The sequence below is a fragment of the Paramisgurnus dabryanus genome, chromosome 16 (assembly GCF_030506205.2).
Source record: "Paramisgurnus dabryanus chromosome 16, PD_genome_1.1, whole genome shotgun sequence".
NCBI classification, from domain to species: domain Eukaryota; kingdom Metazoa; phylum Chordata; class Actinopteri; order Cypriniformes; family Cobitidae; genus Paramisgurnus; species Paramisgurnus dabryanus.
In genome coordinates this window covers 6,884,772-6,899,314 of record NC_133352.1, presented here as the reverse complement: position 1 = coordinate 6,899,314, position 14,543 = coordinate 6,884,772, and the positions used below count along the sequence as shown (strand labels likewise).

Here is a 14,543-nt window from a genome sequence, read left to right as displayed (position 1 = left end):
TTTAATAATTTAATAGTAAATGCTTAAATGAACTAGCCTGGCTCCGCCCTCCTACGTGCTTCCGCTTAATTTTCATTTCCTAAAAATCTGCAGGACCAATCAGCGAACAGATGGGGGTGGCTAAGAACGATGACGTTGAGGTTGTGCGTCAGTTTGAGTTGTAGTTCAGTAATGGCAGCGGAGAAAGACGTGAGAAAAGCTATTCGGTCCGTTGTTGCTAAACTGCCGAATATACAGAAGTTAAAGGCGGAGCAAGAACCAGGTTTGCTAAGTTTTGTTTGTCTGATTATTCTGACTTGTTGTTTCCGGCCGGTTTCGGTGCATGATATACGTCACGACCACACGTTAGCGATTGGCTTTGGCAGATCCTGAGTGACTTTGGGCAGATCCAATAGTTTCAAACTTCAACAATGGACCCTCCTTAACGGAAGTAACGCTTTGCAATGGAGCCTGGCCAGACTCTCTGTACAAATGAAATGAATGTACAAGAGTCTGGTTGGACCAGGCTATAAATGAACATGAAGATGAATAAATGCTTTAGAAGTATTGTTCATTGTTAGTCCATGTTAGCTAATGCATTTAATAATTGGTCAACAAATACAACCTTATTGTAAAGTATTAATGTTCGTTTTAAGGGCTTTATAAAAGCTGTATTTTATTGGGTATTTTATCTTTTTTTAATTCCCTGAGAATGAAATGATAAAAATTGGGGCAGAAACAGTAGGTTAAAATAATTAAAACCATTGTTTACATCATGTGTCTTGTTTTCCTATCATACATTAGTGTAAAGTTTGTTTAAATGTCTCTTTTTCAGTGTGGTATCTGTAAGGGTCAGTTGGGTGACACCAGCACAGGAACAGATGTGAGGATTAGAAATGGACTCCTGAACTGCCATCAATGCTACATCCACTCCCGCTGTGAGTCACACAGTATAATTCAGCAGTTTGTATTTCAGTTTTGAAATGATCAAAAATACTAACAGCAATCATTCACAATTCATAAAAATGTCTTATTTTGTAATATGTGGTGGTGTTACTCTGTATAAAATTACAACAACCTTTCAAGAATTTTTCGAAATTGAATTCAGTCAGCAGTTGATTATTATTACAGTGAATGTTGTTCTTCATTTGTCTTGTCTTTCAGCTGCCGGACAGCCCACTACCTTGTAACAATATTTGATTTGGGATCTTAAGAAGTCTACCCATAATGCATCTTCATGCCTAATACAAGCACATTTAACTTGAAACCACTGCAAATTCATTGTTCCAGGGTTTTCCAAAAGTGAGATTGTAGCAAAACCCATGTTTTTCATTTTTTAGGTTTTCAACATTGTAACTGACTCTTTGTAGTCCATTGTTTATTATCTGAAAATAGTTATAAACAGTACAGTATGCAACACTATGTGGAAGATTTGTGCTATAAATCGAATATCATGTGGATGAATGTCAGTACACTTCAGATTTGTCTGAATGAATCTTTATCCTGATGTTGCAAATGTATTTAATTTAAAAAGTTTTTGACATCACAAAGTATTTTTTAATACATTTTAATTTGGTGGCTACATAGTAATCCTGCCCTTGAGAATGGGTTAAAATGTTTAGATATCTTATAAACATTTATTTTACAGTATTCCTTTAATGGATGAGAAAGGTGTAAATGAGACATTTTTGCATTTTAGTGCCTCAATGACCCCTGATCATTTCCTATCTAGAAGAAAGTATGTATTTTTACACATGTAAACAAAATTGAGTTGTACATGTAAAACAATGACAAGTTGTATGGATACAGCTGCTTGAAGTATTTTTCTCTAAACAGATGGCTTGGGAAGTTGTTGCACTGAAATAATGTGCCTTAAGTGTGATGCAATGTCTGTATAAGGGACTCCGAGTGAATGATATTTTGAATCCAAACACTATTTCTGTATTGATCTGATAAAACTAAATATTTTTGGTCATGTCTTATAATATGGAGCAGGTTGCCACTTGCTCTTTGAAATTGTGAGCTCTGAGCTTTAAAACCTTTCAGTTTTCCCCTTTTTCACAGCACACTGCACATTTTATTTTCTTAGCAGTTGTAACATAAAAGGTTTATTTTAAATGTTTGTCCCATTCCACAATTTTTTTTAACTCCGAAATTTGGATTGGAAAATTGCTAGTTAATAATTTTTTATATATATATATAAAGTTTGATCTATTTTCATTTGTTCATTCTGACCATGACAAAGCAATACAAATATATGAGCTGGCTTAATTTAACACAGTTTAAAGAGAATGTCTATGAATGTTTGCTCATACATTTTAAATACCTGACCAAAAGGCCATGGAGACTTTTGTTGTTATAAACTTGATCATTCTCATCATATTTGCTATATAATCTTCTGTCATAATCCGTTTATTTAGCCAGTATTTCTGTGCTTCGGGGTGGGTCATGTATTTAATGTTTAATTTGTCATAACTGTAGCTCTACAGAAGGTTGGGGCATATGCCAAGCAAGTTTATGTTTTTTGGGAGGGAAACACTTACCTTGGAAAATATATCCATTAAATCTAAGGTATATTTATTGTGTTATACGAATATCCAAGAGATCAATCTGATGTTAACATGGCTGTATGTTTATAAATAAAATTTTAAAAAATAAGTTCATGTTACGTTGTGTCACAGGCCTAAAATGTTAAAGATTAAATATTGTTATTTATGATACATAAAATACTGCTAAAGGGATAAACATTTTTAAAGGGATGGCTTAAAAAATCCGTAAGACATTTTGACCAAAAAAAGTGTTGCAACTAGGAAGACTTGGCGGCTTGTTTCTGTACAGAAACTTCATATGTTTTAGGGTGTGTTAATTGTAAATGTTTAAATCATTTTTTTAAAGGACAAGTTCGTTATTTTAAACTTAAAGCCCTGTTTTCAGATTGTTTATGGTGAAATAGAACGGTTTTGACTGAAATTTCGACATTTGCGGCTGCCCTGAGAATTTTCGCGTGTTTGTGTTTCACCTCCACCTCTACAATGGGTTTAATGGTGCACTGGAACAATCCTTCCTAAAATGCATTAAACTTTCGTTTACAAAGACGTGAAACTTACCGAGTGGTCAGGGGTGTTCATTGATATGTTCACACAAAAATCGCTGCAAACGATGCTTTCCAACAGCTGTTTTAGCATTCGTTGTTAACTTGTGGACCTATTTTCCAAACGCCTCACACCCGTACATTCTTCCGCTTAGAGCTTGAATAATAAACACTCCAGCCCAGGTGGTGGCGATAATCCGCCTTTGCCAATTGCAAGAATAGAAACAAAGTTCCCGGCGCGGAGTAATACCGTACCTCACAGCACAACTAAAACAAGTCAATGGAGTTGGTAAAAACTACGATAAAACCTGTTGGAATGTGTATTTTGCAGCGATTTTTGTGTGAGCATATCAATGAACACCCCTGACCACTCGGTGAGTTTCACGTCTTTGTAAACGAAAGTTTCATGCATTTTAGGAAGGATTGTTCCAGTGCATCATTAAACCCATTGTAAAGGTGGGAGGTGAAACACAAACACCACAAAATTCTCGGGGCAGCCGCATATGTCCAAATTTCAGTCAAAACCGTTCTATTTAATCATAAACAATCTGAAAACAGGGCTTTAAGTGTAAAATACCAAACTTGTCCTTTAATAATTACACTTCATTTCCTTTCAGCCATTGTGCTGAAGTGTGTGCACACAGCTTTTTTAAGAAAGAACATGCTGTAGGTGGGGTTTTTTTACTTGGAAAAAGCCTATGATACCACTTGGAAGCATGGAATCATGACCGACAAATGATTTAAACATTTACACTGGAAGGACCGGCCCACCCTTCCTTCACAGGCTTGTAGGCATTCCTCGTCTTTGACGGAGTTTGCTTACAGGGCTTGTGAGGAGGTAGCTTCTGCCATGCATGTCATGGCTTTGCTGCAGGTTCATCAGGCGAAGGACCTGCACAAGGGAGTTCACGACAAGGCAGTGTTTGAAGAACTCCGTGCGCTACGAATCTGGCACTTCGTCTGCCGTGCTATGTCCACTTTGGTGGTCCAGGAGCGCCACCTCTGGCTGTGTCTGGCGGACATGAGGGATGCCGATAAAACCATTTGGTGCATTAGCAAGGGGTGGGGCCGTGAGACTGTAGATCGGGGTGGGCATTCCTGGTCCTGGAGGGCCACTGTCCTGCAAAGTTTAGCTCCAACCTTAATCACAAAACACATCTGAATGTCATTTCTAAGTCATACTGAAGCCTTTGATTGGGATTTACAATTGTGTTGGATTAGGGTTGGAGCTAAACTTTGCAGAACAGTGGCCCTCCAGGACCAGGAATGCCCACCCCTGCTTTTGACAGTTTTAACTTATACAAAATGTAGTCAGTCAAACAGTTATTCAGCCAATACACTAACTTTACATTACATCTGACATTCATTATAAAATTTTATTAGGTAATGAAAATATCCAGGTAAAATAAAATATATTCCAGACTTTTTAAGGGCCCTCTCTCCCCTTGGGGCCCTGGTAATCAGTACTGGTTTTACCCGGGATAGGTTTACTCCCTATCAAAGCCAGGGGTTTTTAGGAGTGGCTGAGATGAGCTTAGAAATGTGCTGACACCTGCTGGTCGTGCCTGGAACTCACACTTCAATATAGTCTAATCAAAATTTAAAGGGGACAAATAATGGAAATCTGACTTTTTCCATGTTTAAGTGCTATAATTGGGTCCCCAGTGCTTCTATCAACCTAGAAAATGTGATAAAGATCAACCCAGTAACTCAGTTTTGATTAACAATTTTCTGCAAGCATGTGAAAAAATAGGTAATTGAAATTTGACTCTCCTTGTGAGGGCAGAAGAGGATAATACCGCCCCTTAATCTGCACTATCCAACCACAGCACTGCCATTAAGTGCAGAGATCAGCTCATTTGCATTTAAAGGGACACACACAAACACCTACAAAGTGTCAATTTTAACGTGTTATAATAAATGATCTATATGATATTTTAAGCTAGAACTTTACATAAGTACTCTGGAGACAACTACGATTTATTTTACATCTTAAAAAAGTCTTGTGAAATGTCTCCTTTACATAGTGTCAGAGTTTTCACTTTGTAGTGTTTTATTTTGACCACTAGAAGTCGCCATTGAACTCTTATGTCTTAGTAAGTAGTTATATTTTTACATGTGTATTTTTTGTGCTGCTGTGCTCTTTCCCTGTATCATTGGCTATTGCAGTTTCCTTACACAGTTGCTGCTGCAAGTTTGCTTTTATTCTAAGAAGTTTTTCATGAAATAGTTTTTCCCCTTTTTCAATCTTTTTGCTTCCCTTTTTTGAACTAGATCATCTTCTGTTTTTGTGACTGCATTAAAGTAGGGGATTTTTTTGTACCATTTATTCTTCTGTTTTTGTTGATGTAAGGTTTTTTTTAACCTTTTCTTTTTTTTAAAGAAATTCTTTGGAAGCAGTCTAAGAGCGTCTGACTATTTGGGTTCTTACATCTTCCTGTGGCTTCGAGACCCGGTCCTTAGAAATAAATCTTTACTAATCGACTGCAGGTTTGAAGAATTTACATATAAGAAAGTACTTTGCCATGTGCTACGTACAACCATGTACTACCTGGCCAATTTAAATTTCTACAAAGAAAAAAAATGCATCTGTTTATAAATTTATAATATTAAAATTGATCTAAAATAGATTATTTATGGTCATTAAAGGAATGCTAATGGGGTTCAGGACACCAACTAAAATTTCACTTATTTATCCAAGTAACTTTATTATTATTATATGTACAACATGGAAAATTAACATGTCTCCAAAAGAAACGAAAACGCATCGATTTATGAATGTATAATTTTTTTAAAGGACCTAAAATGAACAATTCATGGCCATCCAATGATTGGCTGTAAGCATTTTTTTAAGAGTTAATTTTTTTAACACTTAATGGTTGTGTTTTCCTTTTAAAACTATTCTAGAGAAAAATTTTGTTAAGCTTTTTAATCAAACCCTTACCTATCACTAAACGATCTTTTTCATATAATTTCTTGTTGATTAGTCCAATATCCAAGTACAGTAATAGTAATGGAGAGAAACACCAAATTGTATACAGTAAGTACAAAGTACTGTACTGTCAGGGCCGAGTCAAAGACTCAATGTTTCTTTCCTTCTAAGAGTCAAGGGAGGTTCATGGCTCCATAAAGAACATTTAACATCTGAAGATGAAGGTGAAAATTCATGTTTTTTAAGAACCTTGGATTGAATGTTTCTTTAGGGAAGCAAAAAGACATCACTGCGAAGAAACTTTTGTATCACCTTTATTCTCTTTAAGAAATCTTTTGTAATTACAAGTGACATACAAATAAGAGCATTTAACATTTTGTTAAAAGAGGTCAACAGTAACCATTGTCTACAAAGCCATGTTAACAAGTAGGAATAGAGGTAGGATGCTTTAAAGGAGACATTTCTTTTTTAAGATGTAAAATAAATATTTGGTGACCTCAGAGTAATGTATGTGAAGTTTTTGCTCAAAATAGCATATATTGTTTAGATGTTGTGAGTTGTTCTCTTCTTCTCTGAGAATAAAAACACACAATGACAAACATCTTGAATATTTGGAAACTGACTTACATGTTTTAATTTTATAGTTTGTTTACAGTATGTTGTCTTTGTTTTTGATACCTTATGATCACAGTTTCAGATTGTTGTGAATTATCAGACTATTATAATTGTCATAACTCACCAGATCTCCTTTCACAGATGATCAAGAGAAGAATAACAGTAGGTGCTGTCAGTACTGCAACCTCAACAATAATGATAATCACTGCAGACACAAACAGACACATTCAGATATAAAACAAAATACAAATACAAACTCAGTACAAACAAACAAAATAAAATACATTTACAAATTACCTCTTAATAAAAATCCAGTCAAAGTCTTATTGTTTGCTGAATTTAAAGATGAAACCACTGAAATTTAAATAGCAAAGTGACATAATTATACTGATATTAAATCTGGAGGAATAATCATCCAGTAAATAAAGTGTATGAGAGAGTTAAATATGGAGTTTTACCCGAATACTTGACAGTGTATCCGGCTGAGGTCTCAACTTTTGAGGTTCCTGTAATAATTTGACATCTCAACTCTCTGTTGTTGTCTTCATTCAGGAGTGTTGTAGTCAGACGGCTGTTACAGTGTTTTGTTGAAGATGAGATCTGATATCTGGAGTCTGATTGAAGATTAACATCAGACTCATTCACCCAGATCATCTGAAATCCATCATTATCGCGCAAACGCTCACAATCATATCCATCTATTAAATATAATTGACAGGAGAGAGTGACAGAGCTGCCTGCTTTAATCTCAGTCTTTGTGGATGATAAAGACACTGAAACACAAATTAAAACACAAATCACACAACAGACGTCACTCATCTCTGTTTTGTGCTCTTTTCAATGAAACAAATATTTATAGAATGAACAGAAACACTGACCGTGAAGAAAATGCAGATAAACATTGGGATCAGTGTTTGAATCAATCCTTAATTGTTCCTGGCATATGTAAAGCCCGTGATCTTCTTTTGTGGTTTTATAGATGTTCAGAGAGCAGTCAAACCCCAGACTCATTCTTTCATGGCCATTCTTTTTGTTTCCTTGAATAAACAGTTCGTCTTTTCTTGAATGACTGTCTTTACGGTAGAACCATATTGTTGATCTACAGTCAGGAGGAGCATTAATGCAGGGCAGAGTGACATTTACTTCATCACTACAGAACACATTGACCACTCCTCTGGTACCTGACACACAGCAGATTTGAGTGTTCAGAATGGAGATAAGATATTCTTGATTAATAAACATTAGTAAATGTCTTTACACATAAACAAACAGACAAAGCAAAAGCATTAAGGACCTAGGAGCTGCTATGAGATCGATCCTCTATAAATCCACTTCAAATCATCATGTAAACATTTTTATGTCATATTATCTCTTTAACAAAACTCCCTTATATAGTATAGCCTATACATATTATTTACCTGTGAGAAGTGAGCAGAAAATGATCAGTCCCGGCAGATATATGTGACACTTAGCCATTTTCTCCATTTCTGTCTGTCTTCCTCTTTATATAAATATTATTTGCCCACAGCTCTTCCTTTAAACATCATCATCACTTCCTGTGGTTGATGCTGTAATACAGAGGGAAATTGGGCTGCTGATATTTTTATTTATAATGTCAAATCAAATGATCTATGCTGACAAGTCTAACCAGTTTCACTTTATTAAGATTTTAGCCAGGCTTCCTTGGAAGTAAAATGGGATAGAAATGCCCAAAAAGGTGAGCCAGTTGACTCTTAACCAGTTCAAGCTCAAACCGATGTGCAAAGTTTTGCTACAGTTTCCATGACATGTTTCCTGGAAATGGTGTGCAAAGTGTTTGAGATATCATTTTTTGTTTGGTGGGTGTGTCAAAAATGTCAGCCCATTTAGCAACAACATGTATATAAACCACAGCACACACAATGGGTCCAGGTCAAATTGAGTCCACTGCAGTTTGGTATAACTAAAGATAATAGGAGACATGTTTGTTATAAGAGTTTTATAGTAGCCTAAGAATATAGCATATCAACATGATGATGTAGTTGTTTATATTTTTGTTTATAAATGGCATTCTCAGCTGGCATAGTTACCAGGGCTTTGAACCAGATTTTTTCCCAATTGGTTTGTTTTGAACAGAAACAGTATTTTTATGTTACCGGTTTCCGGTTCAACCCTAAAATTGACGTTCCCGAACCGGTTAGAACAAAAAAATAAAGTTCCCGAACCGGTTGATAACGTTCCATGTCAGCTGTGGGGCATACAAATAACGTTGATCATCAGTACATTAAACTTAAATTATTAGTCTACATAATTTTTAAGTCTCTACCTAGCTAACACTAGTTAGTTATGTAATTTATTGGTCATTTTTGGTAAGTTCATGACTTTAGCAACGTAACTGTTACGTCCTATGGAGGTAATTTCATTACCATTACAGTACCAAATCACTACGTCGCCAGACCGGTCTCCTAACGTCGCAAGATAACCAACTACGTTCCAGTTACATAATAAATGTGCACTATTTTGGTAATTTTTAAAGTTTTGTGGGACACGTTTGATGTTTTGGACTGGTGAAGGTTAAAGCAACGTTACCCTGGCAACTCAAACATGAAGAGGACAGCAAGTCTCTCACTTTCTCCGTCTTACAAAACTACACCTGCACAATTCAGAAATGACATTTTAAATGATATGGTCACGACATGCCCACGACGGGCAGATTACGTGGCAAAGTTACGTCCAGGCGACGAATCCAGGAATTTAACTTTTCTGGTCGCCATGACGTAAGTTTGGTCATCATATTATGTTGAAGTTACGTAACAGTTACGTATTTGTGTTAGCTGGGTATCTTGTCATCGAACATTAAAAAAGGCTACATTATGTAAGTGCCATAAATGTAATTCTGACATGCCTACATTTGTTGAGTGCACTTAAACACGTGCACACACACAGACGGAGGACGAATGCCAAACGGTGCTTTGGGAAGAAGATCCAGCATAAACAGTCGCTCCACATAAAGTGACAATTACGTTGTTTTTCAGTCCTTTATTCAGCAAATGTATTTTAATGGATTACAGTATGAGACACAGTAGCGCAACTCTCTCTTAAGTTTATATATCAAGAGTTCTGATCTTTGAAGGGCATAGGGATAATCACATTTAATTGGAGTTGGCCCATACACATCCAACGCTTGTGCGTCTGTGCGTACAGAAAATTGCTCACTTTAGCGCCTTTTTGTGGTTAAATTGTTTAAAGTCACTTCAGTGTTAACATTTGCAAACCTTTGAAACACGTGTAAATTATCAACTTTCACCCTATTTAAATATGCGTATTAATCCGTGAATCGCATGCTAGCCTAACCGTGGGTCGTGATCTGTATGGATCACGGATCAACTGCGATCTTTCACACCACTAGTATTAGAAAACAAAAATCTTGAAATACTGGGTAGATATTCACCTCTTATGACTGAGCATTAGAGACTTGGGCTTGAGTAGGCTACTTGCTGGTGGCAAGCTTCTCATTTCTCCGATAAGTCAACGACGACCGGAATTGAACTTCACAGAGTAGCCTATTGAACAGAAATCCTGTCAAAAAACAAAAAAATAATAATAACGGTATTAACCGGTTAACATTATTTTAATAAACGGTTCTGTTCCGGAACATATATTTTTTTAAAGTTTCTGTTCCTTGCAAAACATCAAAAGTTTCTGTTTTTTTCTTTTTCGTTCCGTGAAACGGTTCAAAGCCTTGATAGTTACAAATCCTGCGTCATCAGAACAGAGTATGCAATGCACCACCATTTCCATTTAAAAAACGTTTTGCAATGTTTTGTTGCAGCTGAACGTCGCCCTGGTGATTTAATGCAAAGTGAATTCTAAATAAGGAGGTTAAACAAGAAACACACTGGCACATCAGTAATACAGATATTTTGACATAACTCACCCACTTTACCAACTTGTTACAAACCAGACTTTATTTCATAAAGTACAAACATTCTTATTGAGAATTAATACAAATGTAGCTTTAGTTATATGATTGAATTTAATAGATTTTGAGTGACTATAATGCTGATCAGTGTTTCCTGTAGTTGGGCTCTTGACCATTGACTTTCATTAAGTTAATTCACTTCAGAAATTAAAAATGCATTTTTGTTTTGGCTCAATCATTCAAAAAATATTCAAGTTAGATTATTTGTCATGATAAATGATCAGGAACACAGACAGGGAAAGCAGATCCAAATTCAGTCATTTATTATACAATCTAGTGATGGTGAAATGAAGCTTTGTGAACCACCAATGCTTTCACTTCTAGTGTGTCGTAAAAAGGGTTTTATACATAGATATGTATATAAAGGCTAGATGGCTCAAGGCGGAGTCAGTTGTGTCGTCACTTGGCGGCCATCTTAGGTCAGTGCTGCCATAGTGCTGCTCCCTGCTGCTGTGGACGGAAGGTGAGTGACATACGCCAACTAAAATGCTCGTAACTTGCTGAATTCTTGACGGATTTACAAACGGTTTGGTTTTTTACAAACGTTATTAACGTGGCTATAATTATGGATGCTTTAACATGTTTCATGAATTTTTTATTTATTTTTAGTATACGTATTCAGTGTCATAGGTACATCTTTGACGTTTACAACAAACCAATCCGTTTGAAAATCGGTAAAAAATTAAGCAAGTTATGGTCATTTAAAAGTACCTGCATCATTAAAACTCAATGCTACGAGTGAGCGAGCGCCCTGTCCTAAGATGGCCGCCAAAATGCGGACGTTCAACTCAATTGGCCATCAGCGCGGACGAGCCATCTAGCCTTTATATACATATCTATGGTTTTATAGACCAATTTAGAGTAGACGTCACAGTTACGTCACTGCAAGCTGCGCGCGCAATGCGGTTGCAGAAAAACAGTGGAAATGAATTAGACACCAGTGAAAAGAGCAAGATAACTCACTAGAAAATGTCCTGTTGTGCTGTTAAGTGTCAAAATAAGAATGCCAAAAAAGATGGCTTTCATTTTTATAGAATACCATCGTCGAAGACATCATTTGAAGATAAACGTAGGTGTTTATGATTACAATAAGCCCTTAAACGGACAGAATGGAGCGAGGAAATCATCTGGAAATCTTTTAATAATTAGAATAGAAAATAAGTAGAGAAGATGTCCGGTGTTCTGTCGAAGTTTGTTCCCTCCATGTGTTTCTTATAGCGTTTTTATCACGTTACAATTATAATTTATTAAGGAAGAAATAATAGAAAACAGAAAAATTATGAAATATTTAATAAACGCTATTATATATAATACATGATAGTATTGCTTTTACGTGTACTTTTAGCGATTCAGACTGTAAAAATAACTGATTTAGCAAAAAAGAACAATACATATACATTACATACATGCATATCAGTAGCCAAGCCATTTAATCTTTTTATCTATCTAAAAAATAAACGTAACGTGATTAAAACGCTATAAGAAACATTGCACTAAAGGGAAACATAGGGGAATCAGACTTCGACAGAACACCGGATCCATAAAAATCACGGTTTAATGCTAAAACACTTCACAACCCTACTGCGGAGCAGTCACTTTCTGCAACCAGTTTGGCTCCGCCCACAAAAAACGTCATCTCTGTTTGCAAACACGAAATTGGTCTATTACTCAAAGCTTTTCAACACAGTGCACACTACGGACATCTTGTGGTCAAAAGGTGGAATAGTTGCCTCTGTGTCCCAGTTCACCTTTTTATTGTTTTCATGTAGGCTAATTCATCAATTTGTGCTTATTACCACAGCATAGATATAATGGAAACAATTATTCACGTTTTACATTTGCTTTGATTAACATGCTTTATTCACATAAACCTACACCTTAGTGCTAAACCTATGAGTTCATAGGCAAGGCTAATGTAGACATAACTATTTAAGTAAAGAATAATTGATGACGTGCGTAGTGCTGTTACACTGCGTGTGTGCATTATTCTCAAATAGGCTAATTCTACGGACCGGAATTATTATTCCACTTATACCACGATTACCAAAAATATTGCTCTGGTGGCTATTTTTAAGACATTTTAAAGGTTAGGTGTGCGGTTAACACCCATGGAACATTTCTCAACCAATCAGAATAAAGCATTCAACCCCATGCCCTAGGGTATAAGTTAGATTAATCTTTTTTTTGTAACAATCAACACACACATCTCTGCTACAAATGAACACTTACAGTACATTCACATGGGGTGAAAATGTTAACGCTTAATGGAAGGCTTGTCTGAAGCGTGGCCAACAGCCAATCACAGTGGTCACAATATCTGCTCCGGTCTTCCATAAACATAATTGGCTGGCTCAGTCTAGGTTATTTGCATAAGGCGATCTGATTGGAACGCACGCGTTGCCGCTTGAAAAGTTGAGAAATGTTCAACTTCCGCCGCGAGCAACGGCAGTGAGGCAACGCCGACGGATCCACAATGCAGTTCGGCAACGCATGATGTCACCCATTAAAAGTGAACGGGAAGCGTTAATGCACCGTTAAAGTTTGTCTGTAGGACCTACTGCTATCGTCCCGGTAAATTTAAATAAAGTGTTGGGTGTAGGGTGTCCCGCTTGATGTTGTATTGTACAGCAATTTTACCGTTTGTCCCGCCTCACGCAAATTGAGCATCTATCCCGCTTTTTCATTCGACCCTACCTAATTGGAAATAAATACACAGATACGTTCATAGGCATATTGTTAACTTATGTCCAATTGTTCAGAGGAGAGTGTCACAAGGTGACGATCTTTTAGGCGGAACCAAAAATTTGGAAAGTTTTGGTTCCGCCCGGATGTTTCCGCCCGGGCCGGGAAGAGAAAACACCGGACATCCGGTAGCACCGCGAGGGCTGTAATCAGCCAAACTACGGACAGCTGTGAGTTATTAACAAGAGCGCCGGGTGATTGGACGAAGGCAACACCCAGGCAAATACTTAAGAGCAGTTAAACCACAGTTTAGGAGCGATTGACACGGGGGAAGCTCCTTTGCCAAAGGCAACAAAGACACGCACCTTTTGAAGAGCCCGAAGGCTCTGTTGATCCGGGGATCGCTGAAGCGACTGGAAAGAGGACCGAGCCACAGGAGGCGAAAGGAAGGCAGGCGTGGATCTTTAAAAAGGAGCACCCCGAAGTTGTCGGTCGTTATCACTGTTGTTGTTAGGACGAGTGTTGGTGTGTGCTGCAGCGCTGAGTTAAACTCACCGGGTACGCCAGTCGGATTACTGGACTCGCTCTCTCTCTCTTTTGTGCATCGTGGGATTTCGGCTGATGCAGATATTGAAGACCTTACGGGTTGGAAAGTAAACGGAGACTGACCTTGTAGGAATGAAGTGAAAGAAGACGGAACGTGCTATCGTGAGTACCCATCTGTGTAGTGGTGGTATTGACGACTGGAGAAAACGTTATCTGTGTAGCTGGAATTATCATGCGGAGGAGTTAACCTAAGGAAACGTGAGATAACCGAAGCACCACAGTCGTGAGTAAACGAATTCATTCATTGAGTGTACCTTGTATATACTTGACCTGGATATCTTTTAAGCGCTTTCCAGCAAGAGTGGGTGGCCCTGCCCCTGAGTCAGCGTGGTGGGTGAGCCACCGGATCTTTGTGTGAGACAGCCACAGTGACGGAAAACAACTGCTAGGCCGTGTTACCATCTCCCCATTCTTGCCCAGAGCGAGGCGAAGGAAGACGGGCGTCTATTGTGTGCACTGAGAGTGGTGGGTGAGTCTTGGATGTAGAAATTTCACTTTGAAGTGGTGCTGTGTATATTGCAGTGAGATTGCTGTGTCGTGTCTGACGTACCCCGCCTCCAGTCACTCGCTAGGGGCGCTGAAGAGGAAAACGGATCCTAGAATAAACCTGTGTACGATTATGCTGTGAGTGTGTTTCAGCCTTAGAAAACCACGGAGTAGTTCCTGAAGTACTTTCG

At 37.5% G+C, this 14,543-nt stretch overlaps 2 protein-coding genes across 8 annotated transcripts in view; one reads left to right on the top strand and one right to left on the bottom strand.

Annotated features, from left to right (window-relative positions):
• The window catches only part of limch1b (LIM and calponin homology domains 1b), a 104,710-nt gene extending 103,314 nt beyond the window's left edge, over window positions 1-1,396 (top strand). For all 7 annotated transcript variants that reach the window (XM_065268113.2, XM_065268112.2, XM_065268116.2 and 4 more), the window contains 2 exons: window positions 815-917; window positions 1,144-1,396. In XM_065268113.2, the coding sequence (XP_065124185.1) occupies window positions 815-917; window positions 1,144-1,169 (129 nt within the window). In that variant the 3' untranslated portion in view covers window positions 1,170-1,396. The remainder of the gene's footprint in view (window positions 1-814; window positions 918-1,143) is intronic.
• Window positions 1,397-6,355: 4,959 nt separating this feature from the next.
• On the bottom strand, window positions 6,356-8,161 carry LOC135749517 (uncharacterized). Its single transcript, XM_065268106.2, has 6 exons — window positions 8,036-8,161; window positions 7,496-7,798; window positions 7,076-7,390; window positions 6,915-6,971; window positions 6,742-6,822; window positions 6,356-6,574 (listed from the first exon to the last, which is right to left on the bottom strand). The coding sequence occupies exons 1-6, from the start codon at window positions 8,100-8,102 to the stop codon at window positions 6,546-6,548; spliced, it is 852 nt and encodes a 283-aa protein (XP_065124178.1). The 5' UTR covers window positions 8,103-8,161; the 3' UTR covers window positions 6,356-6,545.
• Between the last annotated feature and the right edge of the window lie 6,382 nt (window positions 8,162-14,543).